Source organism: Trachurus trachurus, assembly GCF_905171665.1.
Source record: "Trachurus trachurus genome assembly, chromosome: 9".
NCBI lineage: Eukaryota > Metazoa > Chordata > Actinopteri > Carangiformes > Carangidae > Trachurus > Trachurus trachurus.
In genome coordinates, this window is record NC_139895.1 from 26,666,882 (window position 1) to 26,690,869 (window position 23,988).

General features: G+C 42.2%; 1 protein-coding gene across 1 annotated transcript; it reads right to left on the bottom strand.

Annotated features, from left to right (window-relative positions):
- Nucleotides 1–8,547: 8,547 nt before the first annotated feature.
- LOC310991114 (glutamine--fructose-6-phosphate aminotransferase [isomerizing] 1) lies at nt 8,548–23,211 on the bottom strand. Its single transcript, XM_083978697.1, has 19 exons — nt 23,160–23,211; nt 21,136–21,243; nt 20,632–20,739; nt 20,387–20,512; nt 20,187–20,245; nt 19,967–20,101; nt 19,825–19,886; nt 19,179–19,258; nt 18,963–19,071; nt 18,640–18,803; nt 16,961–17,056; nt 16,424–16,521; nt 16,111–16,231; nt 15,580–15,737; nt 13,075–13,189; nt 12,482–12,609; nt 12,197–12,364; nt 11,571–11,732; nt 8,548–10,512 (listed from the first exon to the last, which is right to left on the bottom strand). Exons 1-19 carry the CDS (start codon nt 23,164–23,166, stop codon nt 10,468–10,470), a joined length of 2,049 nt encoding a protein of 682 aa, XP_083834823.1. The 5' UTR covers nt 23,167–23,211; the 3' UTR covers nt 8,548–10,467.
- Nucleotides 23,212–23,988: the final 777 nt, after the last annotated feature.

The following is a 23,988-nucleotide window of genomic DNA, read 5'->3' on the forward strand; positions in this document are numbered from 1 at the left end:
GTATGCATTATTGTAAGGTGAGCACTGTCCTAGGTGTCACCTCTCTCTGCCAAGTTTGTGATGTTGGTAGGCTACTCCCGTTGTTGAAGGTGAATGGACTTCTCACAAAAAGATCACGGTAAAATTTATTTAAAATTCTTTTAATTGAATAATTTGTGAATGGACACAACGTTGGTGCACAAAAAGAATCAGGGACCAGCACGCCTTTGTTTGTTTCAAGTCACTGTTAACATTTGTTGTTAGAAAGTCAACTACAAAAGAGTGACACAAATTGATTGGAAAAAGACACAAAGTGACCAGAAATATGCAAAGGGTCTGTATTGTGGTAAAAAAAGTGGATTTATTTATCATTTACTTGTAAATGACAAACAGCTGTTTGTCAGAAATTCTAGAGGCCAAGCTCATAAGAGCATGGCTTTGCAAGAGCAGTCACATTTAAACCCATAATTAATATCCACTGAATATCTCAAAGTTTATGTAGGTTACCACTCACTGACTGCAGGTTATCAACATGTTCATTCTTGACAAAATTGGATTATTAGTCGGGGAGCCACAGGCTCAAAAGCTCAAGGAAATGGGTTGAACCTGACATCGTCCGTTATACTTTTTATTTGTGTTTTTTCTGTTAACTTTGACACTAAGGAACAATAATTGAGGGGTCTGCTCTGCTGGAAATATCGCGAAAAAAAATTGTGGCCATTTCACTGTATGCACCCTTTATTTTTCGACAGGAAATTGTAAAAAAATGTTTTTTTTCTTCAAATCCTCAGTAGCCTGGGTAGGCTGTCAATGAATGCATTTCAGATACACAGAACACATGTGGCGACAACATCCACTGAAAAAATAACTCTTAAAACACATTTCTACATGATTTTGTATCAATTTTATGGAAAAAAATTAGGCGTTTTCTCACTTTTTCCCAATATTTTCATCTTTACTTCATTGGCAATCAACTATGGGTCCAGGTTATGACATCAGTCAATGTGTCATCATTTTCAGCAAACAGTATACTCATTCCAGTGAAAAAATTATAAAAATCCAACCAAAATCATTGGTTCTATGATAATTTCACTACAAGTTGGCGATCAACAGGCTCAGAGCCTCAATAGAATTTTAGGCTAGGCCTACTCTCGAAATTCCAAAAGACAAACTGGATGTTTAGCATCATGGTACACTCACAAACACCAGCTTAGTATTTGAATGAGTTTGAAACAACAAACAGTTACCAGTGTTTCTAGTTTAGCTGTTAGTTGAAATTCAACTCCCGTGGGAAACCCCCTAAAAAAAGTAGTTGGGGTACCTGTAACCAGACTTTCAAAAATTCCGAAATTTTTAATTTGGCCTTAAGTAAGTTGTGAGGGGTCAAACTAGGGGTTTTTCATGATTCTGAGTTGATTGCAAGCATTAGCTTTTCATCCAAAACACTCCTTGGTGTAAAAAAAAACAGCCACACCCACTTTTCCTGTTCATCGGAAAGGAACAACCCCCTCCCCCCACCAATAGAATGTATTAGAAGTTATTCCTCAGCATGACACAGGTTGTCTGTCACATATACTCAATACAATATAACTTACATTCTACCCCTTTTTCTTGGTAGGACCCTCCAGGATTTTACAATGTTTTAATTGCAACTATTAACGCAAATTCAACCAGTCCTCATGTATTCTCATCCGCCACGCAATTTGTCACCACAACCTCTCTGCAAATTTGCTATCATAGACCGCTGTGGCTAGTTATGGTCACAGGAATTAATGATGTCAATAGCTGTGATTTTTTTTTTTTTAATTAATAATAATTTTTAATTATTGTTTTCATATATTAAACTATTATGCGGATTGGGAGTGTGAGAGAGAAAAAAAACACTGGGTGCACACCAGATTTCACAAACCAGTAAAAGCTGAAATGCACACACACACACACACACCCTTCTCACTGCTGGGTATAGCCTACATGTAAATTAAAAAGTTGCTTTATTGGTTTCTTTTTTTATTATTTGCCATGGTAAATAGGCCTAAATGTTGCTTAGTGGTAGTTAGTTGGTTGACAATATACAACTTTTTACATCTGATACATTAATATTATCTACATCTTTTTTGAAGAACTTGACGTTTTTCATGCCACTACATTGATAACATGCATTGTCAACTTAGCTTAATTGTTAGTTGGCTAACAGTAAATATCATGGCTCATTAGCCAACCCTATGTATGTGTTACACACCCCAAACTGCATCTGATGATCATTTCATTTTCTTAAATGCTCGCTGACTGCCCCAATAGCTATCTAGCTATGACTAAGGCCTATGCATGGTCTTAGAGAGGATGTGTGCAGTTGATTGATTGATTCTTTTTAATGACCACACAGCCAGGCTGGTGGATTTTGCTTCCAGTACAGCTCATTGGTACAGGTTCCTTCCAAACATTTAACTCATTGAGTGCCAACCACGTAATTTTACGTTTTTCGTTCCCATGTGTTGTGTGCCAAAAACCTAATTTTACGTGCCCTCTAGGAGCCAAAACGCGTTCTCAAGTGCCCTCATGGGAGCCAAAACGTGTGCTAAAGTGCCCTCATGGCAGCCAGAACATGTGCTAAAGTGCTCTCTAGGAGCCAAAACGTGTGCTAAAGTGCCCTCTTGGGAGCCAAAAACGCACACTTAAGTGCCCTCTAGGAGCCAAAACGTGTGCTAAAGTGCCCTCTAGGAGCCAAAACGTGTGCTTAAGTGCCCTCATGGGAGCCAAAACGCGTGCTTAAGTGCCCTCTAGGAGCCAAAACATGTGCTAAAGTGCCCACTAGGAGCCAAAACGTGTGCTAAAGTGCCCTCATGGGGGGCAAAACGTGTGCTAAAGTGCCCTCTAGGAGCCAAAATGTGTGCTAAAGTGCCCTCATGGGGGGCAAAACGTGTGCTAAAGTGCCCTCTAGGAGCCAAAACGTGTGCTAAAGTGCCCTCATGGGGGGCAAAACGTGTGCTAAAGTGCCCTCTAGGAGCCAAAACGTGTGCTAAAGTGCCCTCATGGGGGGCAAAACGTGTGCTAAAGTGCCCACTAGGAGCCAAAACGTGTGCTAAAGTGCCCACTAGGAGCCAAAACGTGTGCTAAAGTGCCATCTAGGAGCCAAAACATGTGCTAAAGTGCCCACTAGGAGCCAAAACGTGTGCTAAAGTGTCCTCATGGGGGCCAAAACGTGTGCTAAAGTGCCCTCTAGGAGCCAAAACGTGTGCTAAAGTGCCCTCAAGGGGGGCAAAACGTGTGCTAAAGTGCCCTCTAGGAGCCAAAACGTGTGCTAAAGTGCCCTCATGGGGGCCAAAACGTGTGCTAAAGTGCCCTCTAGGAGCCAAAACGTGTGCTAAAGTGCCCTCATGGGGGGCAAAACGTGTGCTAAAGTGCCCACTAGGAGCCAAAACGTGTGCTAAAGTGCCCTCTAGGAGCCAAAACATGTGCTAAAGTGCCCACTAGGAGCCAAAACGTGTGCTAAAGTGCCCTCATGGGGGCCAAAACGTGTGCTAAAGTGCCCTCTAGGAGCCAAAACGTGTGCTAAAGTGCCCTCATGGGGGGCAAAACGTGTGCTAAAGTGCCCTCTAGGAGCCAAAATGTGTGCTAAAGTGCCTTCTTCAGTGGTGAGGATGCGCTATTATGTGCCCTTTTTTTTCCTTTTCACCCCTGCTCTTCAAAAAGTCTGTGCACGCCACTGCTCCAGCAGCTCGGAGCCGAAACAGGAAGCTCTCAGCCGAGAGTCCTGCCCGGTCTTCATCTGGACCAACACCGTGTCCTCCCGCGGTAAAATGTGATGGTCTCTGGGCCAAAGCAGGCCGGCACCGACCCGTACCACAGAAGGACCGTGACCACCGGTGGGGCCGGTGTTCCCGACCTGCTGTGGCCGAGAGACCATCACATTCCACGGCGAGAGGCTGTGACACGGCACGGTGCGTCTGTGTTATTGTTGTTTATTTTTAACACCATTTTAACATCACCTTATTTTAATAATAATATCTTTTTCTGGAACCACAATAAGGTTTCATCAGCTTTATCATATCTGATATATTCTCATTTTGCTTGAAGGCATCATTAATGAAAGAACGTAGTTAATATTATTTTCATTCATTATATTCATATTTTATTTTTATTGAGAAGATTGTATGCTAGCTGTTCAAAATCATATTCCTGTTCTGGACATGTGTGCTGCTCATATGTCAGGAGTCAATGTTGCTCTTTACTGGATTGCCAGCCCCAGGTGTTTTACAGTTGTTCTACCTGGCATGTCACTGTTTACATTACAAAATAAAGTTTGTGTAGTGCCTGCATGGAGCTGACCTGCTGACAGATGTGTAGCTGACAGTGACTTTCCTCATCACTAAATCTATTCCACTTTCTGATCCTCCCTTACTCACACCAATGGGACTGGACAAATTTTGGATGAATTCCAATTCCTCTCTTTTTTTAACCCTCAATCTTAACCCTCAATCTCAAAAATGTGCGCCCCTGCTAGTGCCAGTGCTGTCCTGATTCTCAGAAAAATTAAGTGCAAGTTTAAGGGCTGTATAGCCCTCAATATTGAGATTTTCCGACACCACCCTTGGGAGCAAGGGCTATCCAGAATGCAGTATTTTCTTTGTTAATAGAGATATGAATATTACGAAAACCATTGTATTATCTAAGTCTAGGGCCATTTTATGGAGTATTTACCTCATTGTTACATAACATTTATTTTCTTATTTTAGGGGTATCGGCATTTAAGGGGTGTCCCATTTCTAAGTCACAAAATAGCCCTTAAAGCTGTACAGAAAAGAAAAATGAATTTGAGCCCACTGTGGGTCTTAACATTAGTGTAATAACTCATCTATCAGACGATGTAGCCCAAACTTTGTGCAAAATTCTATTTACGAGTAAATCTGGGATGAAAGTGTGGTAGTTTTTTTCCGCATTGGATAATGCAGACGCACGGGTTATGCGTCACGCTGCTCACGATTCATCAGCCAATGCTATTGGATCCATTATCCGTCAATCAAACGTCTGAGACAACACACACACACCGAGCTCGGTCTCGCCCCAAACATTGAATATCCCGCCCGCTCAATAACGACCAATCAAATTTGTTTTCCTGGCTCGGGTAAACTCGTGTGGCAACTTGTGGAAAATCGTAGAAGGAGGCGACAAACAGGACAAACACAAGCTTGAGGGTTGAGGTTGAGGGTCCTGGAGATATCTGTACAGTGCTCAACATACATCAGCACACATGTTATGAGTTTTTAACTCATAACATTAAAGTAAGGTTAATAATATTACTTAGATTACAAAATCTTTAGCACTCTATTAGTTGATGCAAAGATGTATACAGCCCACAACAAAAGCTGGTACCTGACAGCACTATGTGTTTTTTGTGTCCTCTCTTCATTTCTAGCAAACTTGTGTCAGTTTTTGCTGGTATGTGAAATCCGGTGCATGTCCAGTGTCTTTTCTCTTTCGTTCACTTTTGCTCCCGATCCATGTAATAAATTACATTTAGCCTATTGTAATTTTTTAAGAAATTTTGCGACATTGCAAAATCTTGGAGGGTCTGTATAATGTCCTACAAAGAAAAAAGGGTAGAATATAAGTTATATTGTATTGAGTATTTAGTAGTGATATGTGACAGACAACCTGTGTCATGCTAAGGAATAACTTCTAATACATTCTATTGGTGGGGGGAGGGGGTTGTTCCTTTCCGATGAACAGGAAAAGTGGGTGTGGCTGTTTTTTTTTACACCAAGGAGTGTTTTGAATGAAAAGCTAATGCTTGCAATCAACTCAGAATCATGAAAAACCCCTAGTTTGACCCCTCACAACTTACTTAAGGCCAAATTAAAAATTTCGGAATTTTTGAAAGTCTGGTTACAGGTACCCCAACTACTTTTTTTAGTGGGTTTCCCACGGGAGTTGAATTTCAACTAACAGCTAAACTAGAAACACTGGTAACTGTTTGTTGTTTCAAACTCATTCAAATACTAAGCTCGTGTTTGTGAGTGTACCATGATGCTAAACATCCAGTTTGTCTTTTGGAATTTCGAGAGTAGGCCTAGCCTAAAATTCTATTGAGGCTCTGAGCCTGTTGATCGCCAGCTAGTAGTGAAATTATCATAGAACCAATGATTTTGGTTGGATTTTTATAATTTTTTCACTGGAATGAGTATACTGTTTGCTGAAAATGATGACACATTGACTGATGTCATAACCTGGACCCATAGTTGATTGCCAATGAAGTAAAGATGAAAATATTGGGAAAAAGTGAGAAAACGCCTAATTTTTTTCCATAAAATTGATACAAAATCATGTAGAAATGTGTTTTAAGAGTTATTTTTTCAGTGGATGTTGTCGCCACATGTGTTCTGTGTATCTGAAATGCATTCATTGACAGCCTACCCAGGCTACTGAGGATTTGAAGAAAAAAAACATTTTTTTACAATTTCCTGTCGAAAAATAAAGGGTGCATACAGTGAAATGGCCACAATTTTTTTTCGCGATATTTCCGGCAGAGCAGACCCCTCAATTATTGTTCCTTAGTGTCAAAGTTAACAGAAAAAACACAAATAAAAAGTATAACGGACGATGTCAGGTTCAACCCATTTTTGAGCCTGTGGCTCCCTGACTATATATAGAAATGTAATTGAAATCACAATACTCAAGGGAGCTGGAGTTAAATTTGATGAAGGTAAAAATGTGTCACACTGTTGAACATTGTTACAACAAGCATTGCATTGGCGCATAGACACCCAGGCCTACAAGCCATATTCTCCAGGTGTGAGAGGAAACATCTGGTGCATGGCCTGACATTTGGCAAAAAAAAAAAAAAGTATTTACCTGGCTCTGTGGTGGATCTCTGACAGAGTTTTCCTTGAGGACAGTGCACCTGAAGCCTGTAGTATGTGAAGAGATACAGAATTTACAGACAATGAATCCAGTCTCTTCTGAACAGGTCATGGATTGGTTAACAGAGCTATGTTCACATCATAATAGCACAACCAATTAAAGGGATAGTTCACCCAAAATTCAAATTTCACTCATTATCTACTCACCCTCATGTCGACTAAGGGCTGTGAGAAGTTTCAGAGTCCTCCATTCCTTCTCTGAGTTACGGGGGGGTCCGTGCAGCAGTATTTGTCCATATAATGGTTGTCAATGGATACCAACTTTCTTCGTCCAAAAAGACACACCAAAAAACATCCAAATACCTCCATAGTGCTCGTCTGTAATGTCCGTCTTGTAGCCTATTGAAGCCCCGACATGAGAAATTGTTCAGAAAAAAATTAAATACGTCTATATTTTAAGCTTGTTTGTAGCGGAAGCTCCCAGGGTCTCAGTTCACTGCTCGTCCTGTGTCAGTGCAAGTCTTGCGTGATTTGCACTGACCGGCGGAACAATTTCTCATGTCGGGGCTTCAACACAAGAGAGACATTACAGACGAGCAGTATGGAGGTATTTGGATGTTTTTTGGTGTGTCTTTTTGGATGAAGAAAGTTGGTATCCATTGACAACCATTATATGGACAAATACTGCTGCGCGGACCCCCCGTAACTCAGAGAAGGCACGGAGGACTCTGAAACTTCTCACAGCTCTTAGTTGACATGAGGTTGAGTAGATAATGAGTGAAATTTGAATTTTGGGTGAACTATCCCTTTAAGCACCACGTGTTAACAATTATGCAATCAGAGCCCAGCCCAGACACCTTGATTAAAACCACTGTGGTTCAGGTTAAGGACTGAGGTCCTGCTACTGCAACACAGAGGATTTTACTCGAAATGCTTCACGTGACGCTCTTTTAACCCTCTTTTAGGTGAATTATTTACTCCCCACAATGTTTCCCATGATTGGAGAATGGCGACTTTCTTTGTCAAAAGCCATCACTGCGTTGCGTAATTACCCCAGAGCTGCGTGTGAAGTCCTACTCGTGGTGACTGAATGGAGTGAAATCCTTCTGAAAACTGCGCTCGTGTGCACCAGCGGCTTGACTTTGTACCTGTCGACTATGCTGAAGCTGAACGTGCTCCTCAGGCTGATGGTGGCAGGTGTGCTCTCCACGCGAGAGGAGCTGGACCAACATGACAACTTTGGCTGCCCCACCTGGTCCTCAAGAGACGGAGGAGGGAGATCTGCGAGGTGGTGGAGGACCGTGCTGTCGGTGCTGCGTGTCGTGTCTGCGCTCTGCCACCGTTCAACGTCTGTTTGCGTGACCACGTTAGACCTGCTTCACGTGGCGTCATCGGCTCTGAGCAGGAGCTTCAGCCTCACTGTCTGCACCATTATGACTTTATGTGGATGCATCAGGCCAGTACTGCTCACCTTACAGACTGTGACTGGGTACTCCACACAAGCAATTAACATTGTTTGGGATCTGTGAAACCAACCAAAAGTGATTCTTAGGGTCATCATTTTAAATGCAAGTCAAGGACATGTAAATCTGTATTGCCTGTTTTTATATCAATAAAATGTTAATCATTTGAATCAAGCACAATATTTAGCATCATTATCAATTTTGAAATATATGGAGCCTTCTCATTCAATGACCTCAGACACATAAAATGACAAGTACTTGACACTTTATTGCATCAGTTTCACTAATAAATAGTGTCCCACTCCCTCAGTAACCCAAGAGCTTCCAACAGACGTCGCAAGGATTCAGTGCAGCACTGCTGTCATCAGTGCCTCCAGTCAAGAAATCAAATCCTGCTTATGAATGTGAGTTACAAAAAAAAAATCCTGTCACAACATTGTCCAGTTTTCAAACCCTTCTACCTGGCTCAGGAAAGGCTCAATGTTGAAGAATGAAAATGCAAAAAAAGAACAAAACAAAAATCCAAGTTAAGGCTTGATTGCAAAAGCAAGATAAACATGTTTAAACCTAAAATATTTGATGACCAAAATAGAAAAAGAAAAAGGAGCTCCTATTTCTTCACTATACGACTGTGTGAGTACAACATCACTCTTTCCTTGGCTTTTGAAACTGACATTTGGGATAAGACGTGCGTACAGTACACACACACAGCCAGCATCTGACTTTCTACTAAATAAACACCTAAAGGACTGCCATGTAACCGTGTATATGCCCCCTTTAGGCCTCTAAGTGTCTTCTCACCACACAATCTACCAACATTAGTACATGTTTGGCTAGGAAAACAACATAAGATGAACATACAAAATATATGTTTTGGTTTACAATTGCCAAAGCCATTGTACAGATTTTTGGTTTGACAGGACATTTCAATGACTGTAACATTCATATTTAAAATAAAAGATTAACAATAATACAAAACTATTTTTGGAGAAAATGAAAAAAATAAAAGAATCAAGCAATAACTACAAATGGTCCCATATTGCAGCATGGTGGTAGGGTGTGGGCTGGCAACTGGGTGTTACTTCTACTACTTCTCAGATTAACTTCATCTCACTGGAATCACATTAGTTTTAAAATTGTGTGCAAACCGTAGACCAGAAATTGGCAACAAGGTACCTTTTGAGCAGTTGAGCAACATAAGAATCAAACACTAAATTGTGCACAGAGAGCTTTACGGTATGAGTATCATGTATAGAAAATAGTGAGAGCAGAAATAGTGAATGGTAACAAAACAAAAACCTCACTCTGGTGAAGGTGGCTCAGTAATTAAAGTTTTTTTTTCACTAAATGAGCAGACCAAAACCAGAGAGTAAAAATCAGAAACACAAGGTCTATGCAAAGGACAAGCGTTTGTAACCTACACAAGAAGATTTTTTACACAGTAGTGTATTCACAAACTTTTCTGTGATCAGACTTATGATGCCGTTCCTACAGACAGTTGTGCGACCTCAGAAGACGGTCCAAGAGAGAGTCGAAACTGGCAAACTGCACTGTAATTACGAAGAGGCGATGACCTGTGGCTTGGAATGACTCGAGACTGTCGTTTACTTCAACTGTGGAGTATAGACACTTCAAATGATTAGCTGCCAAAGAAAAATATCCCAACTAAACTACAAATCATTGCACTAAAGAAAAAATAAGCCAGTGAAGGTCTTTGAAACCTAACTTCTGTCAGTCAGCAGCTTTAACATCAGCTCCCAGAGGGACCAATCAGGGGAAATAAACTTGGAGGGCTTGCTCACATGTTTTCAGCATTAATGTGAACAAACCCAAATTGTCACTGTCAGTTGCTACAGGTTCACAGAAAAACCAAAAAGAGTGATGACAATATGCCAGTGCCAGCCCAGGCCCTGCCACCATGGATGAAAGATAACTTCTCTACCAATAATATGACAACGACGACAAAAGTTTCAGAGAAAACAGACAGTGAGATACAGATAATATGCAACAGTGAGATACACAACTGTTGAGAAGAATTTGCATTAAAAAGAGCTGAGACATGTAAACGGGACATTGTCTTCTTGTAGTTTCTGCATACAGCTCCCTCGTCGTCTCTGCTCGAATGTGTGTCCGCCATGCTCTTGTTGTTGGGTGATGGATGGTGCAGTTTACTCTACTGTCACAGACTTGGCCAGGTTTCTTGGACAATCCACCTGTTGCCAAGCAGAAGAGGTCAATTACAATATGATAAACAACTGCCATGTATATGGACAATGGGTGATCAAGGGCTTCTGCTACTGTCAGGCTTTAAACAGAAACACACTTTAATGTGTGAGTCAGTGATATGACAGCTTGATAACACTGCTAAAAAAAAAGCGCAGTGGGAGTGGGAGCTGTGTGCACATAAATGTTTACTTCTCTGTCAGAACAGCTCAGTTTCTATGTCAGTGCTCGTTGACATAAAAACTAAACTAACTGGGCTGCACTGTCAGGACATCCCTCTGATGTGAAGTGCTTTAAAAGCTGCGTCAACAATGGCTATATTTACACGCTGCACTTCACTTAAGTTGTTTACTTTGACCATTTGACCTCCTGCGATACAGCAAAGTCAGTGAAATATACAAAGAAGCAGCAGCCAGACCAAACCTGTGTAAACAGTAAGCTGCCTTTCAGACTGGAGAAAGAGAGAGTAAAACCAATAACACTAATAACAGTAATACCTGCTGGTCTTTGCCAACATGGTTGTTTGTAACCGTTTCAAATAAACCCATGAATTTGTGCACAGACAGATATTTACATGTGCTTGTAATCCTCTCAGTGTGTCAGCCAAAACTCGCTGTCAGTATCACCCTCACCGCAGCGTGCTGGTGTAGGGAGTTTACAAGCTTCAGCTCTGAATTAGGTTACTTGTTAAAGTAAGTTAGGAATACGATGACCTGCTCGTGTAAACCCTGCATGTTGTTGGTTTCCGGTGATGGGTTTCAGTGCACTTGTTCACACTGAAATCCAGGTATGCCGCCAGATAATCAGGTCTTTTTTTAATGTATTTATTTATTTATTTATTTTACAAAAAATCTCCTTGAAAATGGAAGTGCAGCATCTTTATTCTCATTTGTGTGCCCTTATTTCAACCTTATTTTGCTTAACATGGGCATTTTGGTAATATTGAAGGTTTTACTGCAGGTGAAAACGGTGGAGGAGTGGGACTGATAACAAACGTTTTAGTGCTGCAGTACTCATTTACCGTTGAGCCTGCAGGGACGGTACTTACGTCGTAACCTCGGAGGACAGCCAGGTGGAAGGACAGCAGCTGCAGCGGGATGACGCTCAGGATGCCCTGTAGGCAGTCCACACAGTGAGGCACTTTGATGGTGCGGCTGGAGTTCTTGATGGTCTCGTAATCATCTTTGTCACAGATAACAATAGGACGGCCCTGTAAAAAAAAAAAAGGGAAAACATTGTTACTAAAATGTCAAGTACATTGTCTATTAGTGTGATGATCCTTAAATAAGAAAAAAAGCCAGCTATGAAAACACTTACTTTCACCCTCATCACACTTTAGTTTCACACCTCTTAAACCAACATCTGCTGCAGATTACTGACAGCAATGATGTCACACTCAACCCCTCCCTTGTTTTTACTGAGGTGAAGGATCAGAGGTGTGGCACAGACAGGCCTGTGAAAATTAACCTAACATGTAAAATATGCTGTGGCTGCCCAGTGTTCATGTGTTGTGCTTGAATGAACCTTACATGTTCTGGTTCACAGCACTAAAAAACCTAAGCATTTGAACGAGTAAATATACAGTCTACATGGTTGATCGCTTTTTTTTTTTTTTCTAAAACAGGACATTTAAAACTATGATTGGATTGTAGTGTGTGAGTTTATAGAGCTCACCTGGCGGGCGACCACTTGTTGCAGGGCGTTCTGACATTTGATGTAGGTGTGGTCTCTCATGATGATCATAATGACCGGCATGAGTTTATCCACCAGAGCCAGCGGACCGTGTTTCAGCTCTCCGGCCAGGATGCCCTCCGAATGCATGTACGTGATCTCCTTGATTTTCTACACAGGTTTACAAAACACCCACTTGTTAAGAAAATCCAAGCTTATGATGGAGTCATCTGTTTTGCATCTCAAATTATAAATCCTCAGTAAACCACGTAGGTTGTACTTGCTCACCAGTGCTCCTTCCAGGCAGGTGGCGTAATGGTAACCTCTACCCATGATCAGTACGCTCTTCTGCTGGTACAGCTCTGTTGCCAGCTTCTGGATCTCATCATCCAAACTGAGGACCTCCTTGATCAGATCTGACACAGACAGAACAGAGACGCAGATATGACTGAGCCTTAAAACAACTGTGTGTAATCTTGAATCAAGCACTGTGTAAACATGCAGCTGATGTCAAATGCTAGAATCTGGGCCGAACTGGGTCATAACGTTGTGCAGGGAGTGGCCAGACATTCTTCATTAGTTCCCCATTAGTGACATGCCATCATATGTTTTAGATCCAGAGTAGCGTGTGAGGGCTCACAGCCAATAGATAGTCTCCCTCCACGTCTTGCTCTTTCTTCTCTTGATCCCACTCTCATCACTGAGCTTCCTCTTCCGAGAGGATCGTTTGAACAAAAAAAAATCAAACATCAAAAATGAACCGGGCTTTGGATGCACTTGATCTTTTCTAAGAGGGCTGTTTTTTGGATCCCCATACATTTCAATCTCTCATGTGATCAGGATATCCCTGGCTGAGGCGCAATACTCCTGGCTTGATTTACCTGGAAGCACTCTCAGGCCCTGGATTATCTCACGCCGTCTGGGCTGCATGGAAATCCTGTCATCGCACATCAAGAGGGCAAACATGATCAGGGCCACAAACTGGCTGGTGTAGGCCTGCAGAGCAAAATGGCAGAAGCAGAAGCAGAATGCATGAGTTAAATCAGCACAAAAAATATGTAGAGAGCTGTGCAGTTTATGAGTGAACTTTTGAAATTTTATTGTTTTTCTTTCTGTCTGATTTATAAAGAAAACAGCTGTACGATGATGCGTGCACACATGTAGAAATGGTCACAAACTCCCCCTTGGACATGGCAGCATTGCTTGTAGTGACCCATTAATGAAAGGTAAAGTAGTTTTCCAGTTTTAGAGAGCTGAAACCAAATCACAGCAACCCGATCCGAACTTTAGTCTTCCTTTTAGCAAAGATTGTGGAGCCTTGTGCTTCTTGTCTCCCAGTTTTGATAGTGAACTTTGTCTCCAGTTAATAATCTGCACCAGATGAGAAATGGAAGGAGAGGCAGATTCTAGTACACGCCAAAGCATTAAAATGCATGCAGTTGAGCTCAGTCAAGCTTCATCCTGGAAAACTTGATGAACACACAGACATCCACCACATCACACCAGAGAGCCTCCTCTCGGATCGTCCTGGAAATGTCACCGTTCAAAACCATCGCACATCTAACACTGGATGCCTGTCATCATTATCAACTCCCGCTCTGCGTGTTCCTTCATCTCAGAGCACGTTTGGAGGCCTTCCATGCCTATTTGGGAGATTTAATCAGTGTTAAAGTGAAGCCAAGTCATTTCACGGGACCCTCTAGACTCAGAAATGCCAGTGTCGGAGGCCAAGAAAATAGCTGTAAAACCTTTACAGTGTGTTTTTTTTTTCTCCCGACAGCACGCTAACCACAGTCCCACAGAACTCTGACAGTCTGCGCCGGTAAACTAGATGTGGCAACATATTTAATCAACATTGTAAACTGCGTGTTTCTATCGTCGTTTTGTGTCGTCAACTGTTACCCTACAATGATGACCAACACACAGCCGAAACAGCTGGAATATGAACAAGCTTCCTTTGAACTGAAACAGTTGTGGATCAGAAAAAAGCTCTGTATCCCTTTAAAGTCCCAGAGGATTCTCTTCTTGTCAAATTCAAGCAGGCGTCTTCCATCTACCATCATTTGATGTGCCTGCAGGATTTGCCTTTTGATTGCATCAAAGTATTTCGGCTCAAGTCTCATATTATTCCATAAATCTTGAATTTGACCAAACAAACTGGAGATTGTTGTTTTTTTTCTTTCTTTTTCTCTTTTCCTTTCAATAAAAAAAACACATCAGTATGAAACAAAAAAAATGGGTCAAGTGGATGAATTTGCAGTCATGTAGCAGTTGGGTGCCATGCATGTGCTCTATTGATTTGATGAGCTAGGTTGTGCAGCATTTGGTTGAGCTGGGTGTGGGTGTGTGGCCCAGCTAGCCAAGCAGTAAATAATGGCGTCGCTGAGACGAGCTCTGGGGCTTTGGAGCAGCGCAAGAGTCGCTGAGCCAAGCCCACGGGCTGGGCCAGGGAGGGACCTGCTCCTCTCTCTCTCTCTCCATACTCACTAGCTGCAGCCTGGGCTTCACTAATTCTCTGCTCTGAGTCCAAACTGGCAAATCCTTTTGGTTTTTGAGGAAGGGTTAGAGGTGGGGGGAGGGAAGGGAAGGGATGAAAACTAAGGATCCTGACTTAACATGAGCTGAGATGAGAATATCAGGCTTCTTCAACTCCCTGCGGTATCAGAGTGGAGGAAAATATCAGCTTCTAAGAGGCGGGACCAAACTCACAATGAAGTTTTCATCTGGGTTTCATTCGGTGTCAGTGGGCGTTGAGTTCGCTTTTTGAGATGATGCAACAAACTGGTGTATTGTTGCTTCAAGCTCAGTGTCAGCAGGTCAGTTCCACCGGAAACAAACAACATTCAGGTTTCTCAGGTGGACAAATATGATGAGGGAAAAATGGACACGTCTTTTGTTTGAGCTGAGCAATGTGCTATGCATTGGCTTGGTGTGCTGTAACATCCAGATTTCTACCAGCTGCTCACCCTCACTTGAATTGTTACCAAATGGTCCGTCTGGTCCAATTGGCAACTGGCAGTAATACATAAATTAATACTAGAGTTGAAACGGAAAATGTATATCCTAGTCAGAAAATGCACATTAAAATGTGTGCAAACAAACACTCCTGTTAACAAGCCGTTGTACAGACCAATACAGTGTCTGTCCTGGTGGCTCAAGTCTGTCACAACGAAAAATAAAAAAAAGCTCATGGGACCTGAACAGCCCTGTAGTTTGGCTACTGACACAGTGATGCTATAAAGTAAATACGCCAGATGAGAAGAAAGTTATGAGCAGGTGCACCGCTGCCGTCACTCCAGCTGTATGAGACGTTGTGGGATGGCTGCACTTTGTGGTAAAAACAACTTCCACTGGACTCGAGAGCTGGGAGAGCTGCCACAGTTTACCTTGGTGCTGGCCACTCCGATCTCAGGCCCAGCGTTGATGTGCACTCCACAGTCAGTCTCCCTGGAGATGGAGCTGCCCACTGTGTTGGTGACGCCCACAGTCAGAGCCCCTCTCTCCTTACAGTAGCGCAGGGCCATGAGGCTGTCAGCAGTCTCCCCTGGAGAATTGGCAGAAATGGAAAACATCACGGTTTGTGCAACGTAATAGTTCTGATAATAAAATTAAGTTGATTTATTTATTTGCAGGGTAATTGATTTTGCCTCATACAGGGCTCAGATTTGAAACAGCTCCACAGAAAAACCACAAGGTCCACCACTAACATCACACTGAGCAAAGCATGCTGCAAAATCACACACTCCCAAAGCTGAAGCAGAGAGTTCAAGTACAGAAAACCCAAACGTAAAACTTAGCTAAAACTCAAGAAGTGCACAAAGGAGAGAGATGAATCAAAGTGGCTCCGCTAGATGGAAACTAGAAGACAAATGGGGAATGTGCACTAGATCAAGTCCAGATGGCACTGGTCTCCCCACCTGACTGGCTGATAAAGAAGCAGACATCGTCCCGGAAGACGGGTGTGTTCCTGTCCAGGAAGTCGCTGGCCAGCTCCACCATGACAGGTAGCTCGGTCAGCTCCTCCAGGACCTGCCGGGTCTGGGAAAGTAAGAGAGGAGTGCTCAGCACCATGTCCAAAGACAAACTAGTTGAGCAAATGTGCAAGCTTACACATCTGTGTCAGTGATACAGAAATCACATTTGCTATGTATAGGATGGACTTAAGGGAGCTCAACTCAACAATGTGAAGTTACACGACGGAAGAAAAGAAAAAGGTAAATGGCTACTCACTGCTACTCCGGCATGGTAGCTGGTCCCACAGGCGATGAGAATAAGTCGCCGACACCTCTGGATCTCTTTGATGTGGTCCTTCAGTCCACCCAGTGTCACTGGAGAGGTAACCAAACAACTAGTCCATCATTTCAACCCACTGCTGCCCACCTTATTTAACAAGAGCCATAAAGTCCATGCCAGTGTGGAGATACACAACAGATTTTTATATTTTACATTTACAGTATGTGGCTGCTTAAATTTATTCATGAAGTAAACTTTTTTAATTTTAAAAAACATGTAGAAGCATGGAGGGAACAGAAGTAAATCTGTGTGTTCTTGTGTGCTTTCCTGAACTACAGACATCTGTGCATGTGTTGAAGCAAAAGATTCATGAAGGAAAAGTGACCGTTTGTACTTTTAGTGACTATTCAATTTTTTTGTTGTCCAAGAGTTATAAACTGTGAAGAAAGAAAAATGGGGACAAAGTGGAAAAATAGTGCATGTGTGTTATTACATCAATGCTCCACCGAGACAATTAATAAGACACCAAGTAACCTGTGTTGTTATCGAAGTTGACCCTCCCTCTCATAGTGTTGACCACAGACTCTGGCTGCTCAAAGATCTCCTTCTGCATGAAAGAGCTGTAGTTGCCTGTGGAAGGAGGAGAAGAAATCACTAGTTTAAAAAACAGAAAAGGCTGCCTGGAAGATGTCTTGTTGACACATGTAAAACTCCTGAACCACAGTCTTGTGAGGGAACAAGAAATATCTTGTTTGATGATGTTGGTGTTGTTTTCTCAATATTAAAAAACCCATCCTCAATGTTAGGTCACACCTTTAATGAGGCAAAACAAGGATGAGACGTCAGGAAGATAGTGTTTTTCCACCCATTACAAACTGTGACAGTGAGATATTCAAGAGTTATTTCTCCTGCCCCTGACAGTGATTTGGGTAATGAAAATTAGGTTATTCAGCAGAAAGGCTCCAGAAACTGAGACAGAGGACAGAGGCTGAGTAATGACAGGACCACAAAGGAATGTTGGATGCAGCCAGCATCAGTTTACCACTGCCCTCTGCTGGAGTACTGAGGAAGAGTCCCAAAAACATTTAGAGACTTGTAATCAATAAATTGTTGTGACTGATAAATGTTTTCATTGCATTGGCTTCTGGTCCATCATGTTGCATTTGAAATAAAATGGAAGTAGTGATGTTGAAGTGTTGACTTTTAGCTTTAAGGGTTTCTCACATCAACATTAAGCTCGCAGCACGCCATCGTTTTTGGAATTAGTTTTCCAATTCATGGAGGTATTTATCATAATAATGCAAACTGCAAGATGCAAGAATCAGTCAGTCAATCCACCAGTTGATCAAAACATAATTAACAATTATTCTGATCATCAATTGTTAGTTTCAGTCATTTTTGTCAAGTTGATTCCAGTTTCTTGAAAATGAGGTTGTTTTTATCCCATGTGACGGCAAATGAAATATTTTTGGGATCACTGGTTGCTTATGTTTCATAGACTATCAGGAATACAACTATAGTCTGGCTTTATGGCATATGCTTTTATTCACTCTCTTGACCAGAGTTACATGAGAAGACTGATACCACTTTCATGTCTGTTTGAAAAATATGAATTGTATAGCCAGTATAGTATTTGTTGGGCTTAGTGAAGACATTGGAAACGGGGAAATAGTTAGTCAGGCTTGGTTCAAAAGTAACAAAATCCACATACTACCCTATACTACAGGGGGAATAATTAAAGTGTTATGTCTCCTTTCATTAATCTGGACAAGAACTAAAATTCTGCGCTTTATTGGGAAACAACCCCCTGTCAATTCACTCAATAGATCAGGGGATCTGCATGTAAATATACTCTAATTGAAGACTGAATTAAAGAAGACAACAAATAAAAGCAGTCCAGTAACATACTGAGTATAGTGTATGTCAACTCATGCACTGAGAGAGAAGGTGAAGGGGATGAAGTTTGGGGTCTCATATTATAGACAGTTATTTGCCTTGGGGTGCAACTGATCTGACAGGGGCTATAACTATGATAACAAGGGTAGCCTGAGGCCTGGGTGTTAAAAGCCTGTTCAGCAAGTCTTAACTTAGACAATAATAATAGGGTAGAGGACAAAATTACAAGGTAGGGTACAAATGATGTATTTCCTCATATGACCTGGAGCAATTTATGTGGATGAAGTGAACACAACAAAGGCTGACCCTGCGCTCACCCTTCATGATTTGCTGAAGCTCCATCTGCAAGGTCTGGATGGCACGGGCTGAGTAGTCTCCCACCTTGCGCTTTATCCTGTGGATGGACAGCCGGCCCTCCATCACGGCGGCCACATCGTCATCCTCCAGGAAGATCACTCGGTTTGTGTGTTCGATCACTGCACTGTAGTGACAAGACAGACACAGACAAAAAAAAACAAAACACATCAGACAAACGTTGATTTACACTCAACAGACATAGTTGAGACAAACTGGGTTGCGTGTTTCAAGGAGAATTTGGTGTTGTTAAAAGTTGGATACAAAGACACAGCCATCTGCTTACCTTGCATCTGAAGCAAAGTAGTACTCCACAGCTTTCTCATCCACAGGGAACAGGCAGGTGTCCTGGTCAGTCCTGGGTAGGGCACCGCAGCTCTTCTTGTCTTTTGTAGCTGAGAAAAAAAGAAAGAAAGTGGGCCCCAGTCACACTAACGCAGTCACATGAGGAAAAATTAGAAACAGACATTCCACACATTCATGGATAGAAAAATAAACTCACAGGAGCGGTAGAGGACAGGAATGTGATCTGTGGATAGCTTGTGATCACTCCGGACTCCAATCAGCAAAGGGCTTCCCCTCCTGCACAGCGACATTTTAATGAGCCAACAATGCTTAAAACTGTAATAACAAATAGTTTCACAGCATCAGTAGTGGCAGGGTTTCCGCTATTGTGGCGGCTCGCCACTCCTTAATTATCGCCGCCACTGGGTCGGAGCAGATACACAATAATAATCTACTGGTTACCGTTACTTTGTAAACTTCCTCAAGTGTCTCGAACTGCTGGATGGCGCTCGGTTTATCAATAAACAACGTCAACGAGGTTATTATATTATATATTATTATTATTATAGCCCATAAGTATTTCATTTTATCTTATTAGGGATTATACAATACATGGGCAAACTAAGGACTGAACAACACAAAACACTAGCCCATAAGTTAAACGCCACATGTCCGTTTCTGTTTTTAATCTCCTCTCTTCAGTACTGACGTTCTCACTACACGCTGGTCTGTTGACAATATCACGTGACGGTGGCAACCGACGCTGCACGTTAAATTATCTGACGTTTCATCAAGGTGTTTTCTTATTACTCGGAAGTTGGTGTGTGTGTGTGTGTGTTGGGGGGGTACTGGTAGTGGTGTACCTTGTGCCAACTGCCTCTCCAGGGTAGTGGACACTCTTGAAGACCAGGGCGAAGGCTCCCTCCTGGCAGGTGGAAGAGCAAACAGATCAGACAGGCTCTTTCATCTCACAAGGAGCGGTGGGACGCGTAAGCAAGTCCTTACCAGCTGTTGGGTCACCCGTTCCACCAGCGTGGTAAAACTGATGTCGTCGCTCTCCCGGTTGTCAAACATATACTTCACCAGCTTGGCGATGGTCTCAGTGTCGGTCTCCGACTCAAACTCGTAGCCTTTGCTCTCCTGTGGAAAGGTGGGGTGGGGGGGGGTTAAGTGCCATCTATAAGTAACAGGTGTTAAGAGCAGCTCATGAAAGACATCTGCTCACCAGGAATTTCCTCAGGTCTTTGTAGTTGGTGATGATCCCATTGTGAATGACAATGAACTCTGTAAACCAGAGAGATGAACATAAACCAGGATATCAAAATATCTTCATCCAGAATATAAAAGAAGTAGCTGTTATGGAAAGCAAGGCAAAACCTCCAACTGTGTAGAGTGAGTTAGTTTTCTGTCTGTAACACAACTGACCGTTGGTCTTGTCTGATCTATGTGGATGGCTGTTGACTGGGCTGGGCGCACCATGGGTGGCCCAGCGGGTGTGAGCAATGCCGAGGTGAACATCAAACTCCACATCCAGGTCAATATCCTCCTGTTCTAAAGGCCAAACAAACACAAGCTGACAGTTAATATTTAGTGTCCCAACTTTACTGCACAATGACAAATAAAGTTTAATGACTCATTCTAGGGGAGTGAGGAACTTAATTTCAGCTTACTGTGGATCTCTTCGTCCAGAGCCTTCACTTTTCCGCGTTGCTTGATCAGTTGGATAGACTTGGCGTTGGACTCCCAATCTTTGCCATTCCCTCCATCAATTCCCACACCTACCAAAACCAGCAAATGAGAAATAGTTTAAGATTACAATGCTCTTAATTATCAACAGGTTACTAAACTATTACGGTGCTATTACCGCTTCCATCAGTCATGTCCTGTTTCTGATCTCAGAACTGAACTTCAATATACAGTGGTGCTACACTCATTGAACGCAAATGCAAAAAAGCTCAAGGTCTGACTGGAAAGCAAATGCACTATAATAAATTAGCTCCATTAGTGGTAGATCAGCTCATTGGAGCAAATTATGCAATACATTTATCACTGATGCTTTGTTCAACACTATCCTCTGTGGCAACATCAGCCAGACACTGTGGGGACTAAGAAGGAAACGGGCCTGATAAACAGGCAAGAGCATGTTGGTGATATGAGCTTTTTCCATCACTCACCAGCTGAGTCATAACCTCTGTACTCCAGACGTCGCAGACCTTTCAGGAGAATTTCAAGGATCTCACGGCGAGTCCTCGGCACATGGTAGTTGAGATAGGCAAATATTCCTGGGGACAGGGGGGAAGAAAAGGGTTCAAGCTGTGATTTCTATATAAAGAGTTTTGGTCTGCCGATTCTCTCTAATTCTAATTCTAAAAAGTGCTCTAAATCCCGACCTAAGATGTAAGATTGATAACTCAGTCTGACAATTGTGGCATTGCAACTTATAAGTGCTGCTTATGGCTCTGGTTAATGTCTGTCAGACTGATTCAACTGCACACATATCAACCAAATCTGTTATAATGCAACCAAATATGATACCACAGTATGTCAGGCTTGAAATCAATATCATAGTATTAATAAGAATATTTTGTTCAGAATATATGATTCTTAAATATGTGTGAACAATCTGTGTTGCTTTCATTGCTAATTATATCAGAAAAAATAAGGGTGAAGAAGAATGTAATTCAATTCCTGAGAAACATGGGACACATATCACTCAGTAGTGCATACCTCTATTACTGGCGGACAATGAATGAGAAACCCGTTTCACAGGTATAGAGTTACCAAGAAAACAAAAACAAATATTGTTCTCAGTTACAGCAGCCTGACCTGCTTGGATGCAGTGGGGTGTATCTATAAACCTGGTGTTTCACAAGCTGGTATCTGCTATTCTGGAGAAGGGTGGGGTGGGAGTTACTGTCATGAGAGAAATCTCAGCCAAGATGTTGATTTCAAGTAATAATCATGAATCATGCATAACCATTTGAGATGTTTGTTAAGACCAACATTTTAACAACATACATTGTGGTACAATGATTGGCCCACAAATTATGATGAAAATTTGGTTTATTAAACTGACACATTTCTGCTATAACCAGCAGTCCTCCAGGGCCAGGCAAACGAGTGGCTTCTACAGCCAGTCTACTATCCTACATAGACTGAAAGGAGTGTAACCTTTAACTGGCTGAAGGAAGTCATGAAATACAGCCCAGCTTACACAGCTGAGCACTGAGAAGTAAATGCAAATGTGGAGCCCAAGGAACGACTGGTTCAACAGAGCATTCATTGATAACAGCAAAGGGATGGAGTGAGGGGCAATTCGCCAGGGAAAAGTGGTGCAGCAAGGGGGTGAAAATCCCATCACCCAGCGGGAAATGCACAGCTTAACAGGAGTGCGTATTAACCCGAGCATGGTGGTATCTTATCGTCAGGGTAGATGTGACAAACAGGTCTATTTGGTCCGATTGGTGCACTTAAAGAGATAGTAGTGACAGCTGATGGGAGACAGAGGCATCACTTATCAGTCACAAGTGCGACACGAGAGGAGACAGGAGACAGTGACCGATAGTAGCAGAACATCTCCAGTAGATTTCCCAAACTGATCGTGACCAATAAACATCCCTTTTCCGGGTCTCTATCAGTGTGAGTTAAACATTAGTGCAGTAGGACCGCGACACATCAGTGTTACACACACACAACACGCCTTCAAGGACAAGAAGTACCAATTAGATTCCTACTAAAACACAACAGCAATATTAACTCACATCCTGTCCAAACATTTGGACCAACAAACCACAGACAAGGTTTAGTGGAAAGTTGCGCGATTTGCATAAAATCACCGAGAACCACGTTATGTTTTATCTGGAGTTGGCAGGAAGAAAGCAGCTCATCGTTTTCACGTTACGTCCAGGTGTCGACTTCCTGTTTGACACTAATAATCACCATTCACCTGGATAACATGTAGGTAACATGTAAACATTTACTGGTTTATATTTAGCCAACCGACAGCATCAGCAACATCAGCTCATGTTCGCTAACACAGGTTAGCCACCCATGGCTAATTTCAAATGAACTGTGTCGTCAGCCTTGACTGCCGACACCAGCAGTGACTCACTTCTCTTGTACGTGCCGTTTTGCTAAACATGTAATAATATAAACCTCCTACTGAATAAAATAAATGTCGGATATACAGGGGACTCACCACACATGTCTTCAGTTGGGCTGCCAGTTACAGCTACTCCGGTAGCTGGGAACGCCTGTCAAATAGGTTCTCGCCCCCCTCCGCTCTCATCCAATCACAACCAACCGCTTCTTTCCTTGGCGCCCTCTGATTGGTAGACTGGCCTGTCAGTCCAGCTGCATCAACCTACGTAGGCACTCCTGACGTGGCATCAGGATGCAGATCCGTGGGCTGGACCGACAACAGATCCTGCTGCTGCTAACCAGCAGTTTAAACCAACATCACCGCACAATGGCAGGTCTCTCTACCACCACAGCACAGGACTAGTCTGTCACCAATGAATCATTAATGCTCAGATTATTCCATGATTCATTTTAGTCAACAGAGGACAAATAGGGTGCACATGGCTAGGATTACATTTTATCTTCTACATTTCTGTATAAATTGCATATGAATATAATTGATATAATTCTAGTTACATTTAATAGTTAAAATGTGATATGAATAAAACATCAACAACATAATTTTCATCATATCTGGGACCCCTTCATTTACTATGTATTGTATTGTAACAGATTTGTCACATGTGATCATGAAAGAGCCTGGGGACGGGTGAACAGTGGCACTTTGCGGAGCATAATATGTTTCTTCTTTTTTCCCCTTATACAATAAAATGGACTAACTCACTAACCCGATCCCGAACCAAGAATTGAAATAATTTGGGGGGTGGGGCATTTTTGTTCAGTGCATGTAATTGTATGTGTTGTGAAAACAATAAAAACAATGGACAAACTCATCTTCACGTCACTGACCTTAGTGCTCTCATTCCCAACCTCAGTTACTGTATAAC

Coding starts and splice junctions, on each gene's coding strand:
- LOC310991114 (XM_083978697.1), bottom strand. Junction 20,102..20,186: donor AAGACCTGAGGAAATTCCTG/GTGAGCAGATGT, acceptor ACCTTTCCACAG/GAGAGCAAAGGCTACGAGTT. Junction 16,522..16,960: donor CAACTTCGATAACAACACAG/GTTACTTGGTGT, acceptor TTACCTCTCCAG/TGACACTGGGTGGACTGAAG.